At 44.6% G+C, this 25,241-nt stretch overlaps 2 protein-coding genes and 1 long non-coding RNA gene across 6 annotated transcripts in view; 2 read left to right on the top strand and 1 right to left on the bottom strand.

The window, feature by feature from the left end:
* Positions 1-7,160, top strand: part of PXK (PX domain containing serine/threonine kinase like) — a 91,730-nt gene extending 84,570 nt beyond the window's left edge. For both annotated transcript variants that reach the window (XM_072598819.1, XM_072598817.1), the window contains exon 18: positions 5,777-7,160. In XM_072598819.1, coding sequence (XP_072454920.1) covers positions 5,777-5,985 — 209 coding nt within the window. In that variant the 3' untranslated portion in view covers positions 5,986-7,160. The remainder of the gene's footprint in view (positions 1-5,776) is intronic.
* Positions 7,161-8,285: 1,125 nt separating this feature from the next.
* Positions 8,286-14,795, bottom strand: PDHB (pyruvate dehydrogenase E1 subunit beta). 2 transcript variants are annotated; one of them, XM_072598820.1, is made up of 10 exons: positions 14,347-14,795; positions 14,202-14,255; positions 13,226-13,333; positions 13,083-13,145; positions 12,962-12,997; positions 12,545-12,830; positions 11,596-11,706; positions 11,013-11,104; positions 9,254-9,395; positions 8,286-8,822 (listed from the first exon to the last, which is right to left on the bottom strand). In XM_072598820.1, exons 1-10 carry the CDS (start codon positions 14,392-14,394, stop codon positions 8,677-8,679), a joined length of 1,086 nt encoding a protein of 361 aa, XP_072454921.1. In that variant the 5' UTR covers positions 14,395-14,795; the 3' UTR covers positions 8,286-8,676. The 2 variants fall into 2 exon arrangements, with proteins under 2 accessions (XP_072454921.1, XP_072454922.1); XM_072598821.1 differs by lacking the exons at positions 14,202-14,255; positions 14,347-14,795 and adding an exon at positions 13,963-14,084 and having other exon boundaries at positions 13,226-13,500.
* On the top strand, positions 14,758-21,685 carry LOC140497647 (uncharacterized). Of its 2 annotated transcripts, XR_011964802.1 has the most exons (4): positions 14,787-15,069; positions 18,651-18,767; positions 18,854-19,011; positions 20,622-21,685. It is a non-coding gene; the product is annotated as an uncharacterized lncRNA (long non-coding RNA). The 2 variants fall into 2 exon arrangements; XR_011964801.1 differs by lacking the exon at positions 20,622-21,685 and having other exon boundaries at positions 14,758-15,069; positions 18,854-19,624.
* Positions 21,686-25,241: the final 3,556 nt, after the last annotated feature.

Genomic DNA, 25,241 nt, shown 5'->3' with positions numbered 1-25,241 from the left:
AAGATTTTACTGGTTCCAAAAGAACTAGTGGGGTGTATTGAGCTGTCAGTGGTTTTCCCAAATGCCTAAAGGATCACTTGAATGTTTACAAACCAATGAATGATTTTGCTGATTAAACTCTAGCTTGGTTTGGCAGGAGGAGTCACTGACATATCCTTCAGTCTCCTCTTGTTACCTGTGTTTGATTGAATGACACTAACATCTGAATAATGACTCGAATCCCCTCTTTCTCTTTTTCTCTCTCTTTGCTGTTTTCAGTAGAGCATGTGCCATTTTGAAGGTGAATTTTCGGTAAAGTAAGCTGATCATGGTTTTTCTAATTCTAAAGATGCTCTGTTTCAGTGTGGGAAGTGTAATCTCATTTTCCTGTTTTCCATCACAGAGAGAGATGAACAGCAGGAAAAGTGGATTAGAAGTCAGTTCCCCTTGTCTGGGACAGTTCATTGAAATACAGCATCTTTTAAAAAAAAAAAAAAGGACTTCATTTGTATTCGTCCCATCCTCATTATAGACCTTGCAAAGTTTCCATTTTCACTCTGACTATAGCTTTAAGAGAAGTTGTTAAACCCTAACATCAGTGACTAATTGTGGGGCCAGTGAGTTAGTGTTTTCTGTAGGGCCTCATCTAAATAAATTACCATTGATTAAGGGGCCCAAGGAAATCTACTGTGAGCCCATTTCCTCTGATAGCCTCAGTCAGTACTGCACTGACACAGCTTGCCTTATTTGAAAAGCTATCCTGAGTAAGTGGGTCCCCAGTCTCTTTCAATGAAGTGTTTGTTGGCATTTTCCAGATTTCTCATAAAGAAGTCAATCCTCTCTCCCTCTGGCCTCTGCCCTCCTGTTCTGATCTCAGCTGGGTTGCCAAATTAAGTCTCATCTGACTCTTCTGAAAAAGGCCTGTTGGTGGCAATGGGTGGAAGAGTGCACCAAGCAAGGGGAAGGACTTTGAGAAACAAAGGCTGACTTACTTCTGCATGAGAACTAGGAAGGGATGTGAAGAGCCCTGTGACTTTAGAGGCACAAAGTGAGTCGCATACGAGAGGTCTTGCTGGCTTCCCACTTCTGCCTTTATTGTACACATGACTTTTCATTGCCCCCACACCTCTTTCTGAGCTAGAATGGAACACTGGAATCCAGGGCAATCCCATCCTCTGGGGGATTGAGGGGGGTGGGATACCTGACTGCTCTAGTCCTTGGTGAAAATGGAGAACTGCTGGTCATCCTTTTCCATCAGTCATTCTCTCATCTTCCTTTAAGACAATTAAGTTGCCCTGGATGATCTTTAATACTTGTGCTTAAGTTGGAAGCCTTGATTAGCATCTACTTTAGTATTTTAAAGATTGCATACCCACACTGTTTATGTCCTAGAGATGAATGGGGATGATAGCCACCCAAAGAAGTTTGGCAGGCAGTTGTCCCTGCAGTGAGACTCTAGCTTGACAGGATGAGTTTTCATTTTAAAAATTTACCAATATATTTTTTACACCACAAAACAATACTTCATAACAAATAGCCAGAGTGTGCTCCCAGAGGCTGTTCCCTGGGAAAGTCAGTTTGTGGATTGCTAAAAGAAAAGAAAGACTGACTGGATGGAACCACCATTAACCCTTGTAGGTCAGTGGTTGGCAGGTTGGTTGGTCCTCCATGTTGGCTTTATTTACAGGGCTGTGATGTTCTTTTGGCTCTGTTTTCCTCATTCTGTATCACCTCATCTATCTTCTGCCACGTTTCTCTGAATTCTTCATACCCGTCCTTCTTTTTGGTTCAGTAAAACAATCCATCATATAATTACTATGTCATTCCCTGATCTGGGCAACATTCCCTAACTATCCGATGCATACTTTGCGTCTGGGTCCCTGGGTAAGACATGATCAGTTTTAGGTAGAAGTTGATGGAGGAGTCCAAAAGCCAAACCAAAGTTTGTGTGGATCCCACCTTTGTTTCTTTTCACTCGAGACCCTAAGGGGCTCAGTGAAAGTGAGTGGTTGTTTCCCCTTTCACCTCAGGCTCCTACTTTGTGCTACCATCTTTCTTGGCACCAAAGAATTAACTCAAGGCTTTCCTCCTGTATCCCCATGTGGGTCACCTGGCTGCTGCTCCTGTTTGTACATGTAACATCCACTAAGGCAGCTGTTACTCAGCCCAGGGGCTTGGGCTGATTTCCTTAGGGGCTCATGAAGCCCTTTGCTGGTGTAGATGGCCATGAGCTTTAGAATCACTCACTTACCTGCCCCACAATCCCTTCCTTTGGGGCCTTCCCCTGTTCCCTCTGGCACCTCACCCAGTTCCTCCTGATCAAGGTGACTGTGCCAGGCAGGAGTGTAAACAAATTACAAACCTTAGACCCATTTATTTTACTCCTGGTCTCCATGACATTCTCCTCTCATCCCATGTCCTCCTGGAGCCCTGACCTGCCATCTAGCAACACTGGGTATGTAGGTATGTGTGTGGTGATTGACCAGAGCAGACCCAGCTTTTGAGTCAGGAGACCAGGTTCAAAATCCTGACTTTGCCACTTCCTAGCCAGGTGACCTTGGGCAAGTTACTTAGTCTCTCTCTTGTCCTCCATTTCCCCTTTTGCAAAATGAAGGGTAAGCCTCCGAGGTCCCTCCCAACTCTAGATCTCTGCTTCTCTGTGTGGTTGGATAAGTATAGATGAACAGTTCAAGGCCCAGGGCTTCTGGTCAGAAGGCCCAGGACTTTCCCTCTACAGTGAGCCCTTATAAATTGGTGGCCTTGGGTAGCGTGGGGGCAGCAGCCAGAACCCCTTCAGAGGCTCATACTTAGAGAGCCTGGGCTACAAAAGTGAAAGCCAGTCACTCTTCACTAGCTCTGTGGACACTAAGTCCTGCCAAGGGGTAGGGTACAGTGGACTTCCAGGGGGCCTGGTAGGCTTGTGGTCCTGCTGAACAGATCCACTTAGAAAAACTGAGCAGAATGTGAGCCGTGAAGGGCTGCTCTGCCTCCCTCAGCAAATCTGCACCTGCTGAGTCTTTGTGAAGGTCTGAAGGCCCCTGGTAGTGGGGACGGAAGGGATACCTGTGGGACTATGTTTTCTCCTGTGTAGGTTCCTCATTAGTGATCCAGATGAGTAACTCCTTCATGCAGGAGGGAAGCTGGGAGGACTCAGAGTTTAGGGAATGTGCCCAGGTTTGCATGTAAGAGGGGAGTGGTTTTGAGCCTATGTTTCCCAGACTCTGGCCAGGCCTGCTCTCCACTGCTCCCAGTTGGACCTTCTCATCTGGTAAAAAGCCCTTTTCAGTCATAACCATTTGACATCCAGAATGTCCCAAAAATTGGAGGGCAGCTGTGAAGTGTTCATAACTTAAGCCCCCTGCAGAAGCTGGGAAACTTCTTCCATGGCCCATTTCCCATCAAACATGGTGGCATTTCATTCTCCATACATCTCTTATCTGTTGTCTAGGAACAGTGGTACTGGGTTTGAGTTTGTCTCTAAGCATTATCATTACATAGATAGAGATAGGTGGAGAAAATACAGATCCGTCAGTTACCATGCCAAGCCTGGGGATACAAAAAGAGGCCAAAGACAGGCCCTGCCCTTCAGGGGCCCACAATCTAATGAGGAAGGTAGCAAACAGATATGTACAAACTCGCTGTACACGGGATAAAATGGGAATAATTACAAGGGGCTGGGGAAGGCTTGCTAGAAAAGGTATCTGGGATTTTAGTTGGAACTTAAAGGAAACCAGAGAGCTCTAAACATAAAGGCATGAGGAGGGAGAGTGTCCCAGGCAGGAGGGAGAGCCAGAGAGAATGCCCGGAGCCAGCTAGGAAATGGTCTGACAGGTGGATAGAAATCTAGGTAGATAAGGGTGGAGCATTTATTCAGAACTTACCTCGTATGCTGGGCACTGCCCTAAATGCTCGGGCTACAGATCCAAGGAAGCGAGGGGCCACATTCATGTGCAGTTCTTTCATTTCAGCTGTGTTGGGGGTAAATGAAGTTACAGACGGTGAATGCTTCCCAGATGGGAGATGTCAGGCCACTCACGCTTGCTGGCCCTCGTCTCCTGTGTTCCATTGGTGGTCCTCCTCTGTCTGCATTCCACAGTCACGCCTTTAGTTGTGCGTTATTAGGTCTCATTTGCAATCTGGCAGAAATGGGAATAATTCCTCCCTTTCTTCCTTCTGTGCCCTCCCAGGTTCATGCTGGCATTATGGGCATGTCTGTGTATGTTACATGTGTGTGTGCACACCAAGGACAGCCTGTCCCACAATACTACTGAATCTGGAGGATTTTTCTGTATTTGTCTGATTTTGTTCGGAGTGGGAAAAGATGCCTAGTTTGTAATGGGAGCCCTCAGTACCCTTGTTTAACATGACCCTAGAATCCTCTCATTTCTCCACTATTTGGTTTTAAGATCAGGTCCTCCAGTGACCCAAAGGGGGCCCCCCCATCCAAAATGCCAGTGAGCCTCCCCTGAGGAGGGAGAAGCACTGTTCAGCTGGCTCATGCTTGGTGCTTCTGGCTAGAGGAACAGTTCACAACCAGGCTGTTATGTTACTTTATTATGGAGACATCTTACAAGTGTTTCAGTTCTTTTGAGGGAGGAAAAAAATGCATGCTTGATCATAGAAAAATAATGTTTAACAAAGCAAAAACCAGTCCCCTTTCCTCCAGAACGACAAAATGGAGCATGATATCCCTGAGAGTGTTCCTATGGGTCTGGTTTAACTGCTGAGAATACTGAGTGGTTTGATGCTTTGTGTTATGGGGCAGGTTGGGCATTTTAGGAGTCACAGGAAAGTTGCCTATCAGTAGAGGAGCTGTGCGGTGCTGGAAGCTCCCTATGTCAATGATGCGACAGGTGTACTGCATGGCTCGCCCGTCCCCCAACAGAGCTGTCAAGGTACCTTTTTAGACACTGATTGTCACCTGCTACAAACCTTGCACTGAAGTCAAGTATAAAAATGCTAGTTCTAAAAGTCCTAATAGCTAATATTGATGTGCCAGTGCTCTAAGGTGTAAAAACATTATCATCCCCATTTTACATGTGAGGAAGCTAAGGTAGACAGGCTTGCCCAGGATCACACAGCTAGTAAGTGCCTAAGGCTGAATTCTGTGCCCCGTGCATTGTGTGTGCCACGTTCACATCCTTCAGAGACCACCTCCAGAGCACAGAAATGGCTTCTGTAGACTGGATTCTGTTTAGCAGAGGCTTTGGAAGTTGTAAAAGGGGGAGAATGTGACACTTTAGGGCAACAGCAAACTCACATTGGTTTCTCACAGTGGTTCACTCACACATTGGGTGCTGTTCAGTCTTGGCATTGACTGACTCACATGTTCCTTTAGCCCTCCTGAACTTCCATTTCCTCGTAGAATAACAAGGTTGGACTAGATCCCCTCTGAAGGCCCTTCTGGCTCTGGAGCTGTGATCTGTGATCCTGTGGATTACCTAGGTGCGAGTGGGTGTGTGTGCATATTCATCAGATTTGGGATTGGATCAGTGCTGTGGAACCCTTCGTGCCAGTGCAGGCAGATCCATCCAGAGTCCTGGAGAGTCACCCAGAGGCATGAGGTTGGATGATGTGAACAGGGTCACACAGCCAACCATTATGGGGCATAGGCAGGCCTAGAACCTGGATCTTCCTCTCAGACCAGCTCTCTCCCTACCACCCTTCCATCACATTCACCATGTTGGCTGTAATACATCATCCTGGGGAGAGGTTGCAGCCTGACCATTCATGTCAGTGTGAGCTCAGCATTGACCTGCCTATGCTGTGTTTGACTGTCATTTCTTTACCTCCTCAGGTGTGTCGGCTTTACCACCACCACCTGCACCTCCCCCTCCCCCAGGGCCTCTGCCTTCCACCATGGATACACCAACACCATTAATCTTTCCATCTGCATCTGTGAACGGTACCAGCCGAGGAGCCTTACTCAGCTCCATTCAAAATTTTCAAAAAGGTACTTTGAAGAAAGCCGAAACCTGTGATCACAGTGCCCCAAGGATCTACTGAAGTTGACTGTTTACATTTGGCTGCCATCTTTAAGGTTTTTCCCTTTGACACCCCCCCTGCACATTCCCACATTTCCACATTGAATGACTGATGAGCCAGGAGGGTGGCACTGTGGAGATGACCACCAAAAGGTCTCTTCAAGAGGGCAGTGATGCGGCAAGGGAGTTGGAGTGTGAATGGCAAACTCGCTTTTGTCTCTGGGCATCTTTATCAAGAGTTCTTTCTACCAACTGAATCAGAAAGCAGGGCAACAGTGACAGTTCTCAGATCATGGCAGCAAGTGCATTCTATGTTGTGGTCCCACCTTCCCCCAGAAAGAGCAACAGGGAAAGCGAGGAGCAGTGAATACTGTCTGTCCCAAAGTACTTTCCAAGCTCTCAGAGATGCCTTCCATTTGTGCTGAATCAGCTTCATCTCTGCTGTTTCCATAAGAGCACTTGGCCCAAAGCACAGCCATGGCTGAGTTTAGAAGATAACTTTTGAGTGGCCTGAAAATAACTTGCAAAATGGTGGTCGTCTTCTGAGTTTTAACAGAGACACTTTGTAAGTCTGAAGATTTGTAAGTCAGATAGCCCCTCCAGGCCCCAAACTGCCACCTTCTAATTAGAATCTTTTGGAAAAGGGATGAGAGAATATTAACAGGATTCATCAGACGGAATGCTTCTGACATTTTACACCGAATTGGTTGAAGACAAAGGAGGATTCCTTACAACACAAATAAATTGAACATCTTTCAGAAATGACCATCTTGGAAAAACTGAACATAAATACATCTTACGTATTCTTAATGTTATTGATTTGAGAAGATCCTTTATTTTAAGATTTGCTTAAACCTTTAAACAAATTGCACTTTAAAGGATTATAGATAATCCATTTTTGAATTCAAGTATACATCAGTGTTTGTAACTATGCAGAGAGAATGTCATTGTGTATAGTTTCATGTAACCTGTGATATATATTCAGTTGTATTTTTTATTAAAATAATAAACCATGTCAAGAGAACTTGTCTACATACATGAACTAGGTATTTGAAGACACTATACCTTGAAGATTCTTGGAGACACCATTTAGTAAAGGTGAAGAGATTTGTACAGTATTTTTTTCTAAATTTTAGTTCTCCTTTTTCATGTCCTATTTTCTTGTCATTTATTAATAAAAGCTAACTCCTACCATAAGCAAGATCTTTCTTTTTCACATTTAAATATACTTCAATATACATGCTTGTTTTAGGAATTTCTGGGAACGACAATTCTGGAGATGGAGGTATTTAGATTTCTAACACAATGTCAAAAACACTAACATTGCCTTGCTTCTGCCAAGATGGTAGACAAAGAGTCAGGAGCAGGGGAAGCATTTTAGAAACCAATTTGTTTGCCTAAGATGCTGCCCACTTTGTAACCCAAACTCCATTACCTTCTCTTTTCCCCTAGAAGTAGGATCCTGGGATTTAAGAGCCACCAGAGGTGGCCTCGGAGGTTCCAGCGTGGCCTTCCTTCATAAAGTGGGATTCATTTTATCTTAGGTAACTCTGATTCGTTCTGTTTGTTGGGAATCTGGATGTAAAGAGACTGTGAGGTCTCGCCATGAAGAGTGAAGTAAGTTCGCCTTGCCCTTGTAGAAATGTAGGCCCGGTGAATCACTTGTATTTGACGTGAGGGAGGGATCCCTTTAAGTAATTTGCACAATTCTGGGAAACACTGGCTGTCTCCTTCCTGAACTCCACACAGGCCTGATGCTTATTTCTTCATCTCCCAAAACAAAGGAAATTCTCACCATACAGTAATTTGGGAGAATTGTTCTTGTGTTTGTCCTTCATTCTCGAAGAAGACCATGACATCAAGATGATGACATGACTTGCAGTTGACTTTGATTTGAGTGAGGGAGGGCTGTGCAAGGGCAGCAGCCTCACTTTCTCCTCCTGAGCCATCTGGGTCCAGCAGCCAGATATTCATCCCGACCTAGAGATGGCCCAGGATGCAATGGGAGACACTGGCCCATTTAGGCTAAGGTCTTATCAGATTCTCACTTTGAGTGAGATACACCCATTCAATGAATAAATCTCTTTTAAGTACTCAAGGGATGGTTCCTTTCAATAAAAAAAAACAAAAAGCAAACTGGGAGGGGAAGACCTTCAGGGTTATTTACATTCACTCTGTGCTAGGAGGGTGGGAACCTGTGGTCCAACCTATGAGCTCCAAAAGGCTTGGTGTTTCAGCAAGAAATCTAGCCAGTAAACCCAAAGGAAAACAGGCAGCTTTTGGCTGCCTTTGAGAAAGAATAATCACAAGAACTTCACCAAATGACTGGAACCAAAAGGCATTTATTCCTTATCAAAACAGAACTCAACTGAGTCAGATCACACTTTCCCTTTGTACAGATAAGTATCAGGCCGACCCCAGGCCAATGCCTCCGATGCATCATAATGTTGGTGATGGAGGCAGAAACATTCTATTGATTAGTTTTCTTTGGAGCAGAAATAGCTTAACTGTAACAGACACAAAAAGGTGGAAGGTCTCACAACTGAGATGGTCCTAACCCAAGGGCTTTGATGCCTTCCCTCCACAAAATGGTACCCAGAGGCCTTGTGGCTCCAGACCAGTACAATTATGGGTGTGAACCAACAAGGCATCCTAGCCTCCGAAGCAATAATTACACGCAAGAAATCCCAGGGACTTCAATGTCAAGTGCAAATTAGATATTGAGTGTTTTCTTGGCTGCAAAGATGATGTCCTTGACTTGAGGGATACAGTTTTCTTCTAGAATCTTTGCATAAGGCATGGGAACATCAGCCCCTGTGACTCGGACGGCAGGAGCATCGAGGAAGTTAAACGCGGGACCTGAAACAAAGAGCAGACATGTGAAAGCCTGACAGATAGAGCAAACAGATCAAATGGTAGTTCAGAGAAGTCACAGAACAGAGGTTCTGCCACTTCATTTTTCTGCCTAACTGGAAGCTTGAAGTATCTGGCAGTTCTCCCCAGTCTTAACTGGATCCTACTTCCTGAGAGGCATCTAAATTCAGCAACTGTTTATTAGATGCCTACTGTGTGCAGGACCCTGTGGGAGGGATACAAAACCCTTTTTCCAAAAAGTTTCCATTTTCTTGCTTGGGGAGTGGGAGGACAATGAGGATATACACTATGAACAAGATCACCTGGGGTGGGAGAGAGCTGCTACCACCATCCATGGTGAGCCTGGATGGCTGCTAAGCAGGGAAGAAGACAACACACCCAGCACGGGTTCCATGGGGCTAGGGTCTCTGACATACCTTCCATGATCCTTGCACAAATCTCAGCTCCCACCCCAAACTGGGGCCAGCCCCCTTCAACAGTCACGAGGTGATTGGTCTTCATCACACTGAACTCAATGGTCTCAATGTCCATCGGTCTAATGGTACGCAGGTTGATCACCTAAAACAAGATGTTTTTTTCTTGTCAAGTTGTCCTGGGGGAGTCTTTAGAACACAAATACAATGTCCTTGCTTGGGTTCTTCATGATGCTACTTTATTGTATTAGTAAATGCTTAATTTGCTCACATTGTATCTAAGAGGCAAAGTGCAAAAGCAAAACTGACTCCGTCCCTGACCCAGCAGCTGCCTCTCCATGTTCAAGTCCAGAAATAAATAGTAATGGACTCTTCAGGAGCATTCTGCCATTGGTCAAACCCTGAACACATTCTCATTTCATCTACATGCTTCTCCAAGATGGATTCTGAGAGTATTATGCCAACTTTACAGGTAAGGAGACTGGGAGCAACCTCATGGCAATTCCACTGCACCCCAGGACACCATTAATTTATGTTCCTTAAATAGAAACCTGAGCACGAAGGGCACCTGAAGACCCCAGGCCCCAGGCTGCGTCAGTGGGATATGCCCAGATGAAGGCCTGTGACACACCTCCTCTTCAAAATGAGGGGGACAGGCCAGAGGCTGTGAGATCACTATGATAGGGAAGGCAGATGGAATCAGCAGGCCACACGGATCATCTGGGCAGCGTGAGTGAGGATGCTGAGAGTAGGAGAGGATCAGGAGAAAGAAAGAAGTGAGGACAAATGACCCATTTCCCCAGAGGCCTGGGAATAAGAGGGTTCCTGGTGATTATTGGGGCCAGTGGGACCTGTTCCTGGGAAGCTGGCCAGCCTCCACTCAGTAGGGGGCCTCTCCCTCTGAGCCCAAGAGAATAGGAAGGACACACCCAGGTATCCTTGCAGGGAACATCTTTGTGGGAACTAGGACCGGCTAGGATAGAACTTGGACATATGAATCATGGGAGGGAGGAGGAAACCAGGTCATCCAGGGTTGAGAGGAGCTAGAGGTGGAAAATGTAGAAAAGATGACCAGGAGGGAAGCCAACTACTGTCATGGACAAGAGGTATCAGGCTAGAAGAAATGGGAGGCAGTTTCAGAAAGGATCCCCTGTAATTAAAGGCAGCCTTTTGCAGTTTCCAATCACATCAGTGTCAGAAGGGTTTTCTGCTGAGAGAAGTTTGATGGAATGACTTCAGGAGTCCCTTCACTCCCTGAGGATCTGAACCATGCTGGGCAGTGGGTGTGTCACAGTGCCCATTCTGTGTTGGACTACAAACCTTAACACCAAGCCTCAGTCTGCTCAGTCTTTAAAAACCAAACCAAGATCCCAAGAATGCTTCAGCACTTAATAAGAAGTGGATATTTGCTGTAGCAAATAACAAATACAGTCAATTGAGATACTCAATCCTGGCCAATCAGAACTGTCCACACAATGACCACAAGTATAACAGACGTGGAGGCCCAATGCTGGCTGCGTCCTGACAGTGACCGTGCACAGCCCTCCTCTCACTGCACGGGGAGCCTGCACACAGTATTACACAAGGTGAAAATACCGATCATTTTTGTTAAAATACCTTTATTCCCCCCTCTTTTAACATCTTTGTTACAAAAGATGGCTTTCTGGGTAAGGAAAGGTAAGGGAAGAGACATCTGGAAATGACTGTGACATGTTATAACATAAATTAAACAAACAAAAAAAACCCCAAGATATTAACCTACCTCACATTCCACTCCCTCTTTAGACAGAATAGCAGCTGCTTCCAAACAATGGCCAACAGGTCGTGAGTGGGAAACCAATGTAATGTGCGTTCCTAAAATCAAGCAGCAATGGATAAGAACAAGGTTACTTACATCTCACCACTTTGCTTGTTTTAATATCTGAAAGTTAAGTCTAGTGCTTCCTGAAAACAGAATATTCCTAGAATAAAAGTTCTTTCAAATCTGCTAATCTCAAGCATTAAAAAAGCTGACTAGTTCAAGAAATAGTAACTAATATAACAGTGTTTTACAAATATTTTTCCATTTGATCCTCACAACAACCCAGGAATGTAGGTGCTACTGTAATTCTTATTCTACAGTTGAGGAAACTGAGGCAGGCAGTGGTTAAGTGACTTGTCCAGGATCACACAGCTAAGAAGTACCTAGGGGAGGATGTCCAGGGGGCTCTCTCCACTGTACCACTTAGCCTCAGATTACTGAAAATTCAAGGAAATTACCCAAATAAATGATTACTCCACTTTTCTTATCTACATGGGGGTGGGGTGGGGTGGGGTTTGGGAGGGAGTGTGTGACAGTTCTTTACCTTCCCGTTCTACTTTAGCTTTTCCAATGGGAATCAGGAAATCTTTTGACTGAGCTTCCTCGGTTAATTCAAAAGGAACTCCGTACATCAGTTCGTTTTCCAGCACCACAACTAGGAAACAAATAGGATTGCTCCTAGATGAGAATGAAAGCTACAATTCCAGCCCAGGAAGGAGTGGGGACAGGAGTCATCTGGGCCTCCTCTCCTCCCCACCCCATGGCCAACGCCTCCCTAGGAGAACTGAAGGATGCCACAAGGGAGGGGGGAAAGCGGGAAGTGCCCAGCTCATGGGGGACAGCAAAACTCTGGAGCCCTGCCAGAGCTCAAATAAAATGTGTATGGGAAATTAACAAAATAGATAAAAAATATAGCCCACAGAATGTTAATTTGAGGTTTTCTAAGTCAATGTGAAGTCCAAAAAGATCAGAGGGATTTCAAGTCTGTTTCAGGCTATTTTTTAAACAAGTATCGGGGAGTGTTAAGGATGACTAACTACTCATGTAGATTAAATATAAATCAATGACATTAACCTCTAGAAGAGTTCCCTTAAAAAAGCTGTGTTTTATATGAGGAAATCTCAACTGCTGTAGTTTTAAAAGACAGCTAAGCTTAATAATGGCTTGTCTATATTACATTCATCTTAGCTAATCCGGCTCTTCTGCTTATTAAAATTAAAGCATGTCAGAAATCCAGAGATGCTATGGATCACAAGCCAGGACAGGGGCAAACACACGTTTTCTCTGAACGTCAGGATATTATTCACATTCAAACAGGAAGAAATCAAGATTTAAAAACAAAACTAGTTTCTCTCTTCAAGTCATCTGATTAAAACTAGCTAAAGGTTCAGTTCCTTTAAAATGGGCATGTTTTACTCTCATTTCTAAGGTTTTCCCCAACTATAAAATTCTACGGAAGATTCTCTGTAAATCAGAAGGAAAAAAGGACTCACCGGGATTGTCATCCCGGATTGCTGATTTCATAAGGCCTTTTGAATCCTCTGCACTCCAAGGACTGACCACTTTTAATCCAGGACAGTGCCCATACCAAGCTGCAAAACACTGGGAATGCTGGGCAGCCACCCCAGCGGAAGCACCATTCGGTCCCCTGAAGACAATGGGCACCGACTGAAGCCCACCTGACATATAGTAAGTCTTGGCAGCTGAGTTTATAACCTGGTCGATTGCTTGCATAGAGAAATTGAAGGTCATAAATTCACAAATTGGCCTCAATCCTGCCTGTTAAATTAGGAAAAAACCCAACATAACTAAGTAGCTTAACGAAAAGGAAAAAAGTATCAACTACCATTGTTGCATTACGTTAAAACAATTTAAGATCAAGCCGAAAATGACCCATGTGCCTTACTTACCATGGCTGCCCCTACGGCAATCCCGGCAAAGCCCATCTGAAAAGCAAAAGCTCGGTGTGGAGGGCAGGCCTCGGCCAGCCACACTCCCGCCTCCCCACGGTCTGTCCCGCGGGCGCCCTACCTCGGATATGGGGGTGTCGATAATTCTCTTGTCTCCGTACTTCTTCCACAGGCCTCTGCTGACCTGCAGTGAACACGAAGGCAGAGCCGGTTACCGCGGGGCGGCCAGGCCCGCCGGGGGCACCCCGAATCCTTGGTCATTACCTTGTAGGCGCCATCGTACTGGGCAACCTCCTCTCCGAGCAGGAAGACCTTCTCGTCCCGTTCCAGCTCTTCGTCCATGGCCTGATTCAAAGCATCTCGAACGGTCACCTGTGGCATCGGGAGGGCGCTCGGTCCGAAGCGGCCCAGGCCCCTCCCAGGGCTCCCCTGCCAGTCCAGGACGGTCCGGGAGAATGGGAGTGGGCCAACCCAGAGAGCCAAGGTCACCGCAGGAACGACCCCAAACCGCCCCTAAGCCAAGCCAAGGTCGCATCCCCCTGCAGACACAATCCAAGCTACAGCCAGAGCGTGGGGACAAAGTCGTCCATCCCGGGCCTATCCGGCTCCTTCCCTGGGAATCCGGGGCAGAATGTTTGCTTTTAATTAAATTAAACTGATTAGAACCTATTTTGGTGGAACATATGATTAAAGAACCGGAAACAGGGGAGGGGGATTTGGAAAAGGGCCATGGCCAAGTTAGCCCAGAAAAGTGGGCGATGGGGGACGGCTGTGACCGGGGGTCTGCCTTTCCTCGTAAAGCTGAGGCTCCCTTGGGGAAAGGGGGGTGCAAGAGGGAAGCCTGGGGACCCTGGGGTTACGTTTTCTGGCTTTCTATATGTGTTCGCTAGTTTTCAACACTCTCCAATTTTCTACAGGCTCGAGCCGCTTGCGGGGGGCGATGCTAACTCTGGGGGGGCCCCTTGGGGGTGGAGAGAAAGGAAGGAGCATTTATTAAGCACCTCGGGGCACGAAGGGATCCTTAGCCGTCTCGGGAGGCAAACACGCCTGCCCTCAACGGGCTTACACTCCTCCACGGGCGGCCCCGCCCCCAGTCGGGCAGAGGTCCGGGACTGCAGCCCAGTAGACGGCGCCCCACCCCCACGCAGGAGTCTAATACGCAGGCGCAGCCCCGGCCTCCCTCCTCTCCGCCCCCCCCCCCCCCCCCTCGCCCCGCGGCCCCTGCCGCCCTACCCCGTACCTGCAGCGCCGCGGGCGCCGAGCGGTGGAAGCGCCTCCGCAGCAACCGGGACACCTGGCGGGCAGGGAGAGAGAACGAAAGTCAGTGGGGTGGAGGGGCCGGGGCCGGCGTGGGAGGGGTGTCTTCTCTTCGGGGTCGCGCCTACCTGCTGGCCGCAGCCGGTGAGCCCTCTTCGCACTAGCCCCGTCGCCATCTTGCCCGTGTCCTCTACCGGTGACGGAGGCTCGGTCTAATGACAACGGCGAGCCATAGCGAGGGGACGGGTCGGCCCCTCCCCTGACCTCGACACCGTCCAATGGGAGGGCGCGGTGTGCGCGTGCTTCCCTCCTTCCCGCTCTGGGAGGCGGGGCAAGGGCGGGACCCCAAAGCCAGACAGCCTGGGATTGGAGCTCGCGTGTGTCCCTTTCCGCCGGAGGCGCCACCTGATTTCGATTAAAATAAACTTTATTGATAGCGTCGGGGCGCACACTCAGAGGGCACGCCGTGCCCTTTGCCTGCGACCGAGCGTGGGTTGAAATCCCAGGCTCCTTTTAGCCCTGACGCTCAGTTCTCCTTCCTGGAGAGCCTTTCGGTCCGCAAAGCTCCTTTGAAGTCTCTGACCCTCCGTTCTTTGATTCCCCTGCTAGATAACGGCTAATTGTCCAGGCAGTCCGCCTGGCCCAGTGTGTGTTGTGGGAGGCGAAGGGGCTCATACTTGGTTGTAAATATCAGCTCTTGAGCTCCACTTGATTGTAAATGTCAGCTTTGTAAATTTCAGCTGAGAGGTCGGCTTTGTAAATATCAGCCCTGGAGGCCGGCTAGGATACTAAGTATCACCTAGGAGACCCGCCCATCTCCATCGAGTAGCTTGGAGAGAGTCCATCTACAGGCATGTAACTTTTTAAAAATTCCATTTTGTTTTATTTTCAGTTTCTAATTTTTCTCTCCAGCCCACTGGGAAAGCAAGAAAAACATAACACAAGTTACAGATAGATGCGTGTCAGGCAAAACTAATGATCACATTAGCCAGGTTAAAAAACACAACAAACTTTGTCCCCTGAGACCGATGCCTTTCGGTGCAGATGCGTAATCTTTCTCATTATGAGGCAGTGCTCTGGAATTGTGAGTGGTCATTTCGATAATTCCTAAATCTTTCACCGTTGAATTCTACTGTGGTGCTGTTGTTATCGTGTGGTTTCCCTGGTTCTGATCACTTCGTTTTGCATCAGTTCCTGTAAGTCTTCTCAGGTTTCTTTGAAACGATGCTCTACACCCACGAGCTCACATTTTAACAAGGAAGACAACTTGCAAATAGCTGTTTACAACTTAGTCAAGGTTTTTTCAAAAGCTTAAAATTTGCACCAAGGCTTTTGGGATGCCCTGTATGCAAAATAGCTGGGAGGGCAGAGAAAAGCTTCCTGAAGAAGATGGTGTTTGAGCTGAGTCTCGAAGCCCCCCCACGGAAGCTGGCCAGTGTGGATGGGTGGAAAGAACATCGAGGGCCTGGGTACAGCTACCAGCTCTAACACCTTTATTACCTGCACAGCTTCAAACAAGTTACATAACACATCTGAGCCTCAGTTTCCTCAAAAGTATAATGAGAGGATTGGAGCAGGTGGCTTCTGGGACTTTTCCCAGCTTTGAATCCGTGATCCATTGAGCAAGGACTTTCCTGGCAACATCCTTGACGGTACAGCGGAATCCACAGCCTCTTACACCCTTAGACAGCACTTGATGACTTTCACCCCAGATCTTCCTTCTGGGGACAGATAAAGCAAGACGAGTTCCTAGGAAATGCATCAGTACTTCAGACACCACACCTGAAGACAGTTATCAGGGTGACTCTAAACCTTCCAAACAGTACTAACCTTCACATGCTATGACCTATGGAAAGGGACCCTTCAATAAGGCGGTTCTCTCTACCTGTATCTGCTGCCCTGCCAGGTTTCAAGTCCACGAACAAGATGCCCCAGCCCCTGGTACCCTTTGGTGTCTCTCCCTTTCTTTCTGTGTTCTACCGGCTTTCCTGCAGTCTTTTGGGTGTTACCTCCTTTAGATTTTAAGCTCCCAGAGCACAGGCACTAACATTCTTTTTGTTATTTGTGTCCTCAGCACTTAGAACACTATTATCATAGACACTATTTATTGGCTTGCTGGTTTGGCAATTCAATTTATTTATTTAGGCAATTCAGTTTCATTAAATGCTTACTGTGTACTAAGCACTGGAAAAAACCAAAACAATCCCAGCCTCCAAGAATTAATATGAGACTGAATAGAGGGGCTGGGACTAGAGTCAGGAGGGCCCAAGTTCAAATCTGACCTTGGACATTTATTAGCTATATGACCCTAGGCAAGTCACTTAACCTCAGTTTCCTTACCTGTAAAATGGGAATAATAATAGCACCTACGTCACAGGATTGTTGTGAGGATTAAATGAGATATTTCTTAAAAGTGCTTAGCAGGGCATCCAATTTATATAAATGCTTATTCCTTTTTCTTCCTCTTGGGGTGGGAAGAAGAAAGTAGCATATAGGTAAACACAAGATAACTTCTGGGGGGAGAAAGTACTGGCAACTGGCAGAATCAGGAAAGACTTCCTGTAGGAGATGGTCTCTGAACCAAGAAGAAGCCAGAGATTGTATGAAGCTCAGGTAAGAAGGGAAGGTTTGAAGGGAAATGGAAGATGGAATAGTGCCTCCTTGACTGGAGCAGAGAGTAGGGGAAAGGAAGGAATACAAGTCAGTCTGGACAGGTAGTGGAAGCCAGGCTCTGAAGGGTTTTATAAATCAAGATTAACTATTGGTATTTTTATCCTTGAATCAGTAGGGATCCACTTGGGGCCTTTGAGCAGAATTATTAATGCCTATATAGTCATGGATGGTTGAATTAGGGGACCAAATGCCCCCCAATGTCTTTTTCTCTTTATTAGTCACATTTTCTCCTCCTTACTCTTCTCTAACATGCCACCAAGGCTGAAGCAAATTAGGGCAGTAGCCTCGGTCGAAGCCTTTGGTTACTCAGACACCTAACAAGGAGGGATTGAGGAGGTTTGGAGTTGGTAGAGCAGGTTCAGGTGTGAAAGAATTCACTTAGACCTTCACTTATAGCCAATAGGAACTTTTTATTTTAACTTGAAAAAAGCATCATAGTGCAAATCAGAACAACACTGAGGTACCACATTACATCTATCAGATTGACTAACATGGCAAAACAGGAAGATGATAAATGTTGGAGAATATGTGGGAGAGTTGGAACACTAATTCATTGTTGGTGGAGCTGCGAGCGCATCCAACCATTCTGGAGAGCAATTTGAAACTGTGCCCAAAGGGCTACAAAAATGTGCATACCCTTTGACCCAGCAATATTGCTTCTAGGACTGTATCCCAAAGAGATCATAAAAATGGGAAAGGGTCCTACATGTACAAAAATATCTATAGCCACTCTCTTTGTGGTGAGCAAAAACTGGGAATCAAGAGGATGCCCATCAATTGAGGAATGGCTGAACAAGTTGTGGTACATGAATGTAATGGAATACTATTGTGCTGTAAGAAATGATGAACAGGAAGACTTCAGAGAGGCCTGGAAAGACTTTTATGAACTGATGCTGAGTGAAAGGAGCAGAACCAGGAGATCATTGTACACAGCAACAACCACAGTGTGCGAGGAATTTTTCTGGTAGACTTAGTCCTTCATAACAATGGAAGGACCTAAAAAAATTCCCAGTGGGTTCTTGAGGCAAAATGCCTTCAACATCCAGAGAAAGAACTATGGAATTGGATCACAGAATGAAGCCAACCTTTTTCTTTTGTATTATGTTATATTTTGTTTTATGGTTTCTCCCCTTCATTTTAATTCTTCTATGCAACATGACTAAGGTGAAAATGTATTTAATAGGAATGTATGTGTAGAACCTATATGAGATTGCATGCTGTCTTGGGGAGGGAGTGGAGAGGGAAGGGAAAAAATCTAAGATATATGGAAGTGATTGTAGAACACTGAAAACAAGTAAAATAATTAAAAAAGAAAAATTTTAAAAAATTAAAAAAAGAAGAAAAGAGCATCACGGGGCTCCTTAGCAAGATGGCTAAGTAAAGTCTCAATATTCAGGCCTCAAGTTATGCTTATGAAGAGATTTCAGAATGATGATGTAGTTTTAGAGATTTTTATGGGGGTTGAAGATTAGGGACATAATGAGGAAGATGGATGACAGGAAGATGAGTAAGGAAGATGGGGGAAATTTTATGGGTAAGGGGGAAGTTTTATGGTTTAAGGATTTAAGGACAGGGCAGGAGGATATGGGTTAAAAATTAAAGGACCCAAGGAACACAGAATAAGGGAGACAAAAGCAATTCTTTTGGTACAGGTTCAAGATAATTGGGAAAAGGACTTTAGGGTGCCTTCAGGTTACAGAATAAACTAGGGGCTTCACAAAGTACTAGAAAAGCAACCTTATTTTTTTTTAACTCTTAGGGCACTGTTTGTATCTTAATCGTGACTTAGTTGTTATGGGGCATGTTGAAGGAGCCAGTGTTTACCAAGGAAGACTGACCATTCGTCCACCCACACAAGAGTCTGCCATTCACTAAGGTCAGGCTAAGTTAAACTGCCCTTTCCCTCTTTCTGGTCATACTCCTCAGCTCAGGCCACACATTATTTTTCCTCTTCCCCTTCAGGATTGTCCTGGATTTAAGTCTTTTCAACTTCTGGAATATGAAGTTTGGAGGAGATGTGAGCTAAGTGGTGAAGATGGTGGGTTCTGTTTTCAAGAAGCCTAAACAATTCCCAGGTGAAGATGTCTGACAGGCGGTTGGAATGCAGGAGAGAAATCAGGGTAAAATGCACAGCTGTTAGGGTCAGAGGAGGTCCTTTTTGTTGACAGTATTGTCTTTGGGGAGACTCTAGAAGAACATGAGGAAACACTGGAAAAAGTATTGGATCAACTAGGGCAGAAGTTCCCCAACTTGTTTGTCCTACCACTAACTTTTCAAAAAAAAAGAAAATTACTCGATGCCACCCTGGAAATCTACTTTCTTTTACCTTTTAACGAGTTTGTTTGTTTGTTTGTTTTTGATGTTTGCATCATTTCAAAAAAATATAGGATATAAGATATAATAAAATATAGGATATAATTTTTTTTGAAATGATGCATCTTAAATTTAATAATTTATTATTTTTATGTTTTTTTTCCTGTATTGAAATTTTGATGATGCAGTATTTTGTCATGTAACAGTATAGTGTATTGTAAAAAGGCATTACCTGCAGATATTCCTGCTGACGTGTGCTGGACTTCCCGACAATGTGTGACACACTCACTTGCCAACACTTGATTGTTAAGACCTGATCAGGACTTGACCACTGATTGATTATAACTTGCATTTTGTGTGTTTATTTGGAAAATAAATATAATCACTACCCTGTTATACTACAGAGGAAACATGTACAAACAACTTTCAAAATTTTATCTTCTTTTCTTATGCTTCCCCTGCCCCTTTATTTTTGTTCAATATCCCTTAATTATACCCTAGGCTACTCCCTCCCATTGTTCCAGGGCCCCCAGGGGGCAGTATTGCCCACTTTGAGACCTCTGAGCTAGAAGAAAATGGATAAATGCCAGCTTTTCAGAAGCATTATGAAGTGTGTGGGTTATTTCATATCTTAACAAGGTGTGAGTGAGACAGAAGCTGCCTGATTTGGCCACATCTACAGAAGCATTGAGATTTAAGTATGTTTCTTGAATTTGGTTATTATCACAGATTTGCTAAGAACTATGCTTCTCTTGCTAAACGACCAAATGACCTAACTAATGTTTACATGATTGAAGAAAACCAGTGGTAGCAGGGCCAAAAAAAAAGCCAATTCATCCTAAAAGTTACAAAGCTTTTTGAAGACCAGTGGATAGACTGATGTGAACAGACTTTCACAGACTCAGTCAGCTGCCTAATACGTGCCACCACTACTGGCCAATGCAGACAAAAAACAAGCCTTTTGTCCTATGTACAGGTTCCATCTTGGAAGGCTTGAGAGCAGCCTTGCACCAAGCAAACGATGATCACCAGAAACTAGTCAGAGGGCTGGGAGACAGTAAGATTTTTCATCCATTCTACAAGTTAGAGTTCTTGACTTTTGAGTACGAGTCACTGAGCAGATCACAGATTCAGCACATAGAGCGTAATTACAAAAGCAATTGACCAGTCCACTGACATATTTTGACAAGTGCTGAATTAAATGCTGCTTGTGCATGAGCTCTGCATATATGACCTGCCAGAGAAGGGTCTCAAAGACCACATGAACCAGTTAAACAAGGAGGAAAAGCCATCTTTGTAGTATCCCTCGCGAGCTGGGCTACAAGCATATAGTATTACAGAAGAGAGTTTGGCAATCCCACCAGAGAGGTGAGCCTTGTTTGACTGAACCACCCTTCTCTACTTCTATTGTCTATAGGAGTGGTGAAACCAGATGGCTGATGAGGAACTGTGAAAAGTGATACAAACCAGGAAGCAAGGAAATAACACTAAAGGACTCCGATTCCAGTCCCCTGAAGGTACCCTGCTGTTGAGACAATGACAGAAATTGGCAGTGTGCAACAGAGTACTGTACCAGACAGGGTACCATGATGCAATTGGCACTACTCAGATCACATCCCACTTGAAAGTTTTGTGTGATGTTTTTGAACATACCAGTCAAGAAAGGACCCTACAGCCAGTAAGGAACAGATTTGACTGGCCACAAATGGCTTTAGGCCTTGATAGGAAGTCAGAAATACGACTCGTTGTTTGCAGAAAAGTATTGCCAGCTTGTGCCTGGTTCATAGGAAATAGAAACACTAGTCAGTCTTTAGCCTTTAGTCTTTGTCTACACTGACTTTCTGTCTCTGGAGGTAGATAGGAAAGACATAAGCTACCTTCTGTTGGTGGCTATCCATTTCAAAGAGTAAGGCCTATCCAACTGGGAACCAGAAGTCTTTCATGGTTGCTAAAGTATTGTAGGGAAAGCATTTCTCAGTGAATGGGCTTCTAGCCAGTATCCATTCTGACCAAAACAGGGACTTTGAAAGGACTCTGTTCAAACAAGTGTTAGCTTTGGCTGACTTCCAGAAGGATAGAATTACATCTTACCACCCACAGTCTCAGCATTTCAGGCCTCACACAGCTGAACATGTAGCATTCCCAGAACACAGGTACAGCCTGACCAGGATGTCACAGGCTTTACATAGTACCTAACAAGGACTGGGCCAGAGCCACCACCTATCTCTTGACTCTCCATTTGGCATCTATGTTCCTGCCTGGGCCACCCCCAGGATAAGCTCTTACCATGTTGCTAACTTAAGTCTTGACTAACACCTCAGTCTCTTCTCTCTGACCTGAGGGCTGGAGGTTGGAGTACCCAGCTACTTCTAGTGCCTTCCTCCATATAGGGCAGAAACTGTACTCTTGGCTCACTCCACCCAGCCTCTGCTGTCCTGCTTGATTTCAACTCCAGAGAACAAGACGTCCTCATACCCCCCACTCCTCTGTCTGTGTTCTTTGGTCTGTTGTCTCTTCTCTTTAGATTGTAATCTGTCTCCTTGAGGGCAGGGACTGGTCCTCTTCTAGAAACAAAGGACAAACCACAATCACAGCCCATCGTTCTTATTATTAATTGTATCCAGGCACACATGAATATTGATCGGGTTGGATTGAACTTTTCTTTCTGTGGTCTCTGAGAATGGAGAGCCTACAGATATTCACAGCTAGTACATCTCTTGGCTGCCATACTTACAACTTCCTCTCAGAAGAACATTTACAGAAACAAAAGTAAGATACTTGAATTCACTGTCAAGGCTTTGAACAAGGAAGAAAGTGGGGCCTTACTAACCAAACTAAGTCAGCTCAGTGAATAAGCGGGTAGAGCCACACTTGAAGTTAGGAAGACCTGAGTTCAAATCTTGCATCAAATACTCACTAGTTGTGTGACCATGGTCAAGTCCCTTAACATCTTTGTGCCTATTTCCTCATCTGTAAAATGGGAATAATAATAGCAACTACCTAGAAGGGTTGTTGTGAGGATGAAATTAATTTGCACATGTAAAATGCTTTACCAACCTCAAAGCACCATATGAATACCAACTATTGAAACAATTTATTGCAATCATTTATTGCCAGCAAGTTAAGAGAGACCAACAGACACCTCAAGCAGCTCTTAAGAAAAAGAGAAATGAGCTACAAGAGGAAATAAAACTATACTAGGGGGGGACTTTACTTTTCTCCTCTTAGAACTAGATAAATCCAATCAAAAAATAAACAAGAAAGAAATTAAGGTGAATAGAATTTTAGAAAAGTTAGATATGATAGACCTCTGGAGAAAATTGAATGGGAATAGAAAGGAATATGCCTTTTGCTCAGTGTTACATGGCACCCCCACAAAAAACTTGCAACCAAATTCAGAAAAGTAGAAATATTAAATGCATCCTTTCCAGATCATAAAACAACAAATATGCAATAAAGGGCCATGGAAAGATATGTTAAAATTTAATTGAAAGCTAAATAATGTAATCTTAAAGAATAAGAGTGTGTGGGATAAAAAGACCCTTACTCAAAATCTTAAATAAATAAAGAGGTTTCTCAATAAGAACAGAAAGAAAAAGATTTATTACAATTCTCGAGAAAGGGATGTCCTTCCACCAGGTCAGGGAATCTGGTGGAGGGAGGCAACTTACAGAAATTGAAGCACAATTTTTATACCCTAACGCAGAGAATCCCACCTCCCTACTATCCCACCTCTCCATTGGCTGGGAGGCGAGCTCACAATCTAAGCGTGGAAAAACTAGGCAAATCACGGGAAATCTTCACCTATCCCAATACAATTACCTCATCTAATATCTAACTTAACTGCTGATGTGGCTTTAGAAAGGAGGGGAGGGGGAGAAGGAAGAACTGGTAATGTTGATGTGGCAGCAGTACAACAAACAATGGGGAGATTTGAGTAACTTCCAAGTTTCGGCTACAGCCCGCAGCACTTTCACAAAGAAAGCTGGTAGCTGGTAAGGGGGGGGGGACCCAGGGGGGGTGACCAAATGACCGTCCACAAGCCCTGGATACCTGAAACTCAGGTATCCAAGGAGAGAGGCCTTACGAAAGAGAAATTTTATTTAGAAAATCCAATATTCCCCATATTTTTATTATGAAAAGTCTTCACAATCTCCTCAAACAAATCATAGAAAGAATAATTTTGGTAAAGAGAAGGACAACAATAAGGCAACATGCCAAGATTTGTGGGATGGAGCCAAAGCATTATTTTGTGTGTGTGTGTGTGTGTGTGTGTGTGTGTGCACGCATGTGCAGCAAAACCAAACATAAATCTTGATTTTTGCACTATATTATTATTAGGACCTGAGCTTCCCCTTACATGATGAATGTTTATATATCATAATAGAAAAAGCAGTAGAGATACTCATTCTGTGAAACTTGTATAGCAGTTTGATGGGCAGTGCACCTGAGCAATGAATTTTATTTTTAAATAATAGGCATGAATGTTTTCATATGCCTTAAATTTGTTCATGTGTACAAGTACTTGCCTTTTGACTGTAGGAATGTTTATACTGAAAAGTATAAATAAAAGGAATATTTTCCTTTTATAGATTAGAGGAGATAGAGATGAAAATAAAATGCTTTCCTTTTAATACGTAATCTTCCTTAAACCAGTCTACATTTATATGAATATGAAACTTTCCTGAAAAAAATTAGATTTGAAAATGTAATCTAGCCAACCAGGCAACTGTGAGAATTTAATCTTTTCAAAATAACTTTTGACATTGCCTGCAAAATACCACTGGGTTATTTATAAGACATTGGAAAGTTCTTTGAAGGAACCTACCTCTGTGTACTTTCCCTCTCCCCACCCTGTCAGAAAAAAATCACAAAACAAGGATTCAATTCAATTCAACAAATAATCATTAAGTACCTACTAGATAAAAGGAGGTGGGTGACTGGTAACTTAGATGAGCTTTAGGTCCCCACCAGGTCTAAATCTAAGTACAAAATACTAAGCTAGACACAGTGGAGAAATAATGGCAGGAATTATATACTCCCTGCCTTCAAATAATTTTTATTCTACTGCAGGAAGAGAGGGTACCACATGTTGGGTGGTTGTTGTCCTTCATTCTCAAAGAGGACCCAAATGACATCACTGTGATAAAGTGAAGTTTCAGTGTGTCCGACTGCGGCCGAGCAGACCAATACAAGCTTAGAATGCTCTACCACAGGTTGGGCACAGATAGTCTGTGTGAGTATTTGGGGTGTGTATTCCAAGTTTGTACACACTACATTTGCTTTGTGCTATCTCAGTTCTGCTTTGCTTATAGAGCACAGCACCCTTTCTGAAGTGGGCATGCCATTCTGAGCGGTCCTGTGCCAGTGTCTCCCATGTCACACAGTCAAATTCAAAGTTCTTGAAAGTGTCCTTGTATCACTTCTTCTGGCCACTATGTGATCCCCTGCCCCCTATGAATTTTCCATAAAATAATCTTTTTGGCAAGTGTACATTTTGCATTTGAACGATATGGCCACCCCATCAGAGCTGTGCTCTCTGAAGCATAGTTTGATTGCTTAACAGTTCAGTTCAAGCAAGGACTTCAGTATCTGGTACCTTATCCTGCCAGGTGATCCTCAGAATCTTCCTAAGACAGTTCAAATGGAAGTGATTCAGTTTCCTGGCATGGTACTAGTAGACTGTCCATGTTTCACAGGTGTACAACAATGAGGTCAGCACAACAGCTCTGTAGACCTTCAGTTTGGTAGTCAGTCTAATACCTCTTCTCTCCCAAACCTTTCTTCAGAGCCTCCCAAACACTGAGCTAGCTCTGGCAATGTGTGCATCAACCTCATTATCAATGTGTACATCCTTGGAAAGTACACTACCAAGGCAAGTAAACCTATCCACAGCATTCTACACTTCTCCATTTGTTGTAATCGATGGTTTCATGTATGGATGGTGTGGTGGTGGTTGATGGAGCACCTGTGTTTTCTTGGTGTTAATTATTAGGCCAAAATTAACACAGGCAGCAGAGAATTGATCCATCCTTTA

Source organism: Notamacropus eugenii, chromosome 3 (genome assembly GCF_028372415.1).
Source record: "Notamacropus eugenii isolate mMacEug1 chromosome 3, mMacEug1.pri_v2, whole genome shotgun sequence".
Classification (NCBI taxonomy): Eukaryota; Metazoa; Chordata; class Mammalia; order Diprotodontia; family Macropodidae; genus Notamacropus; species Notamacropus eugenii.
Note: the sequence above shows the minus strand (reverse complement) of the source record. Positions and strands in the feature narration are given on the sequence as shown.

Excerpts from the sequence above, each read along its gene's own strand:
- PDHB (XM_072598820.1), bottom strand. The coding sequence starts at position 14,394 with ATGGCGACGGGGCTAGTGCGAAGAGGGCTCACCGGCTGCGGCCAGCAG. Across the intron at positions 12,998-13,082 it reads TCGACACCCCCATATCCGAG|ATGGGCTTTGCCGGGATTGC; the intron begins GTAGGGCGCCCG and ends TTTGCTTTTCAG. Across the intron at positions 11,707-12,544 it reads AATCCGGGATGACAATCCCG|TTGTGGTGCTGGAAAACGAA; the intron begins GTGAGTCCTTTT and ends TTTGTTTCCTAG.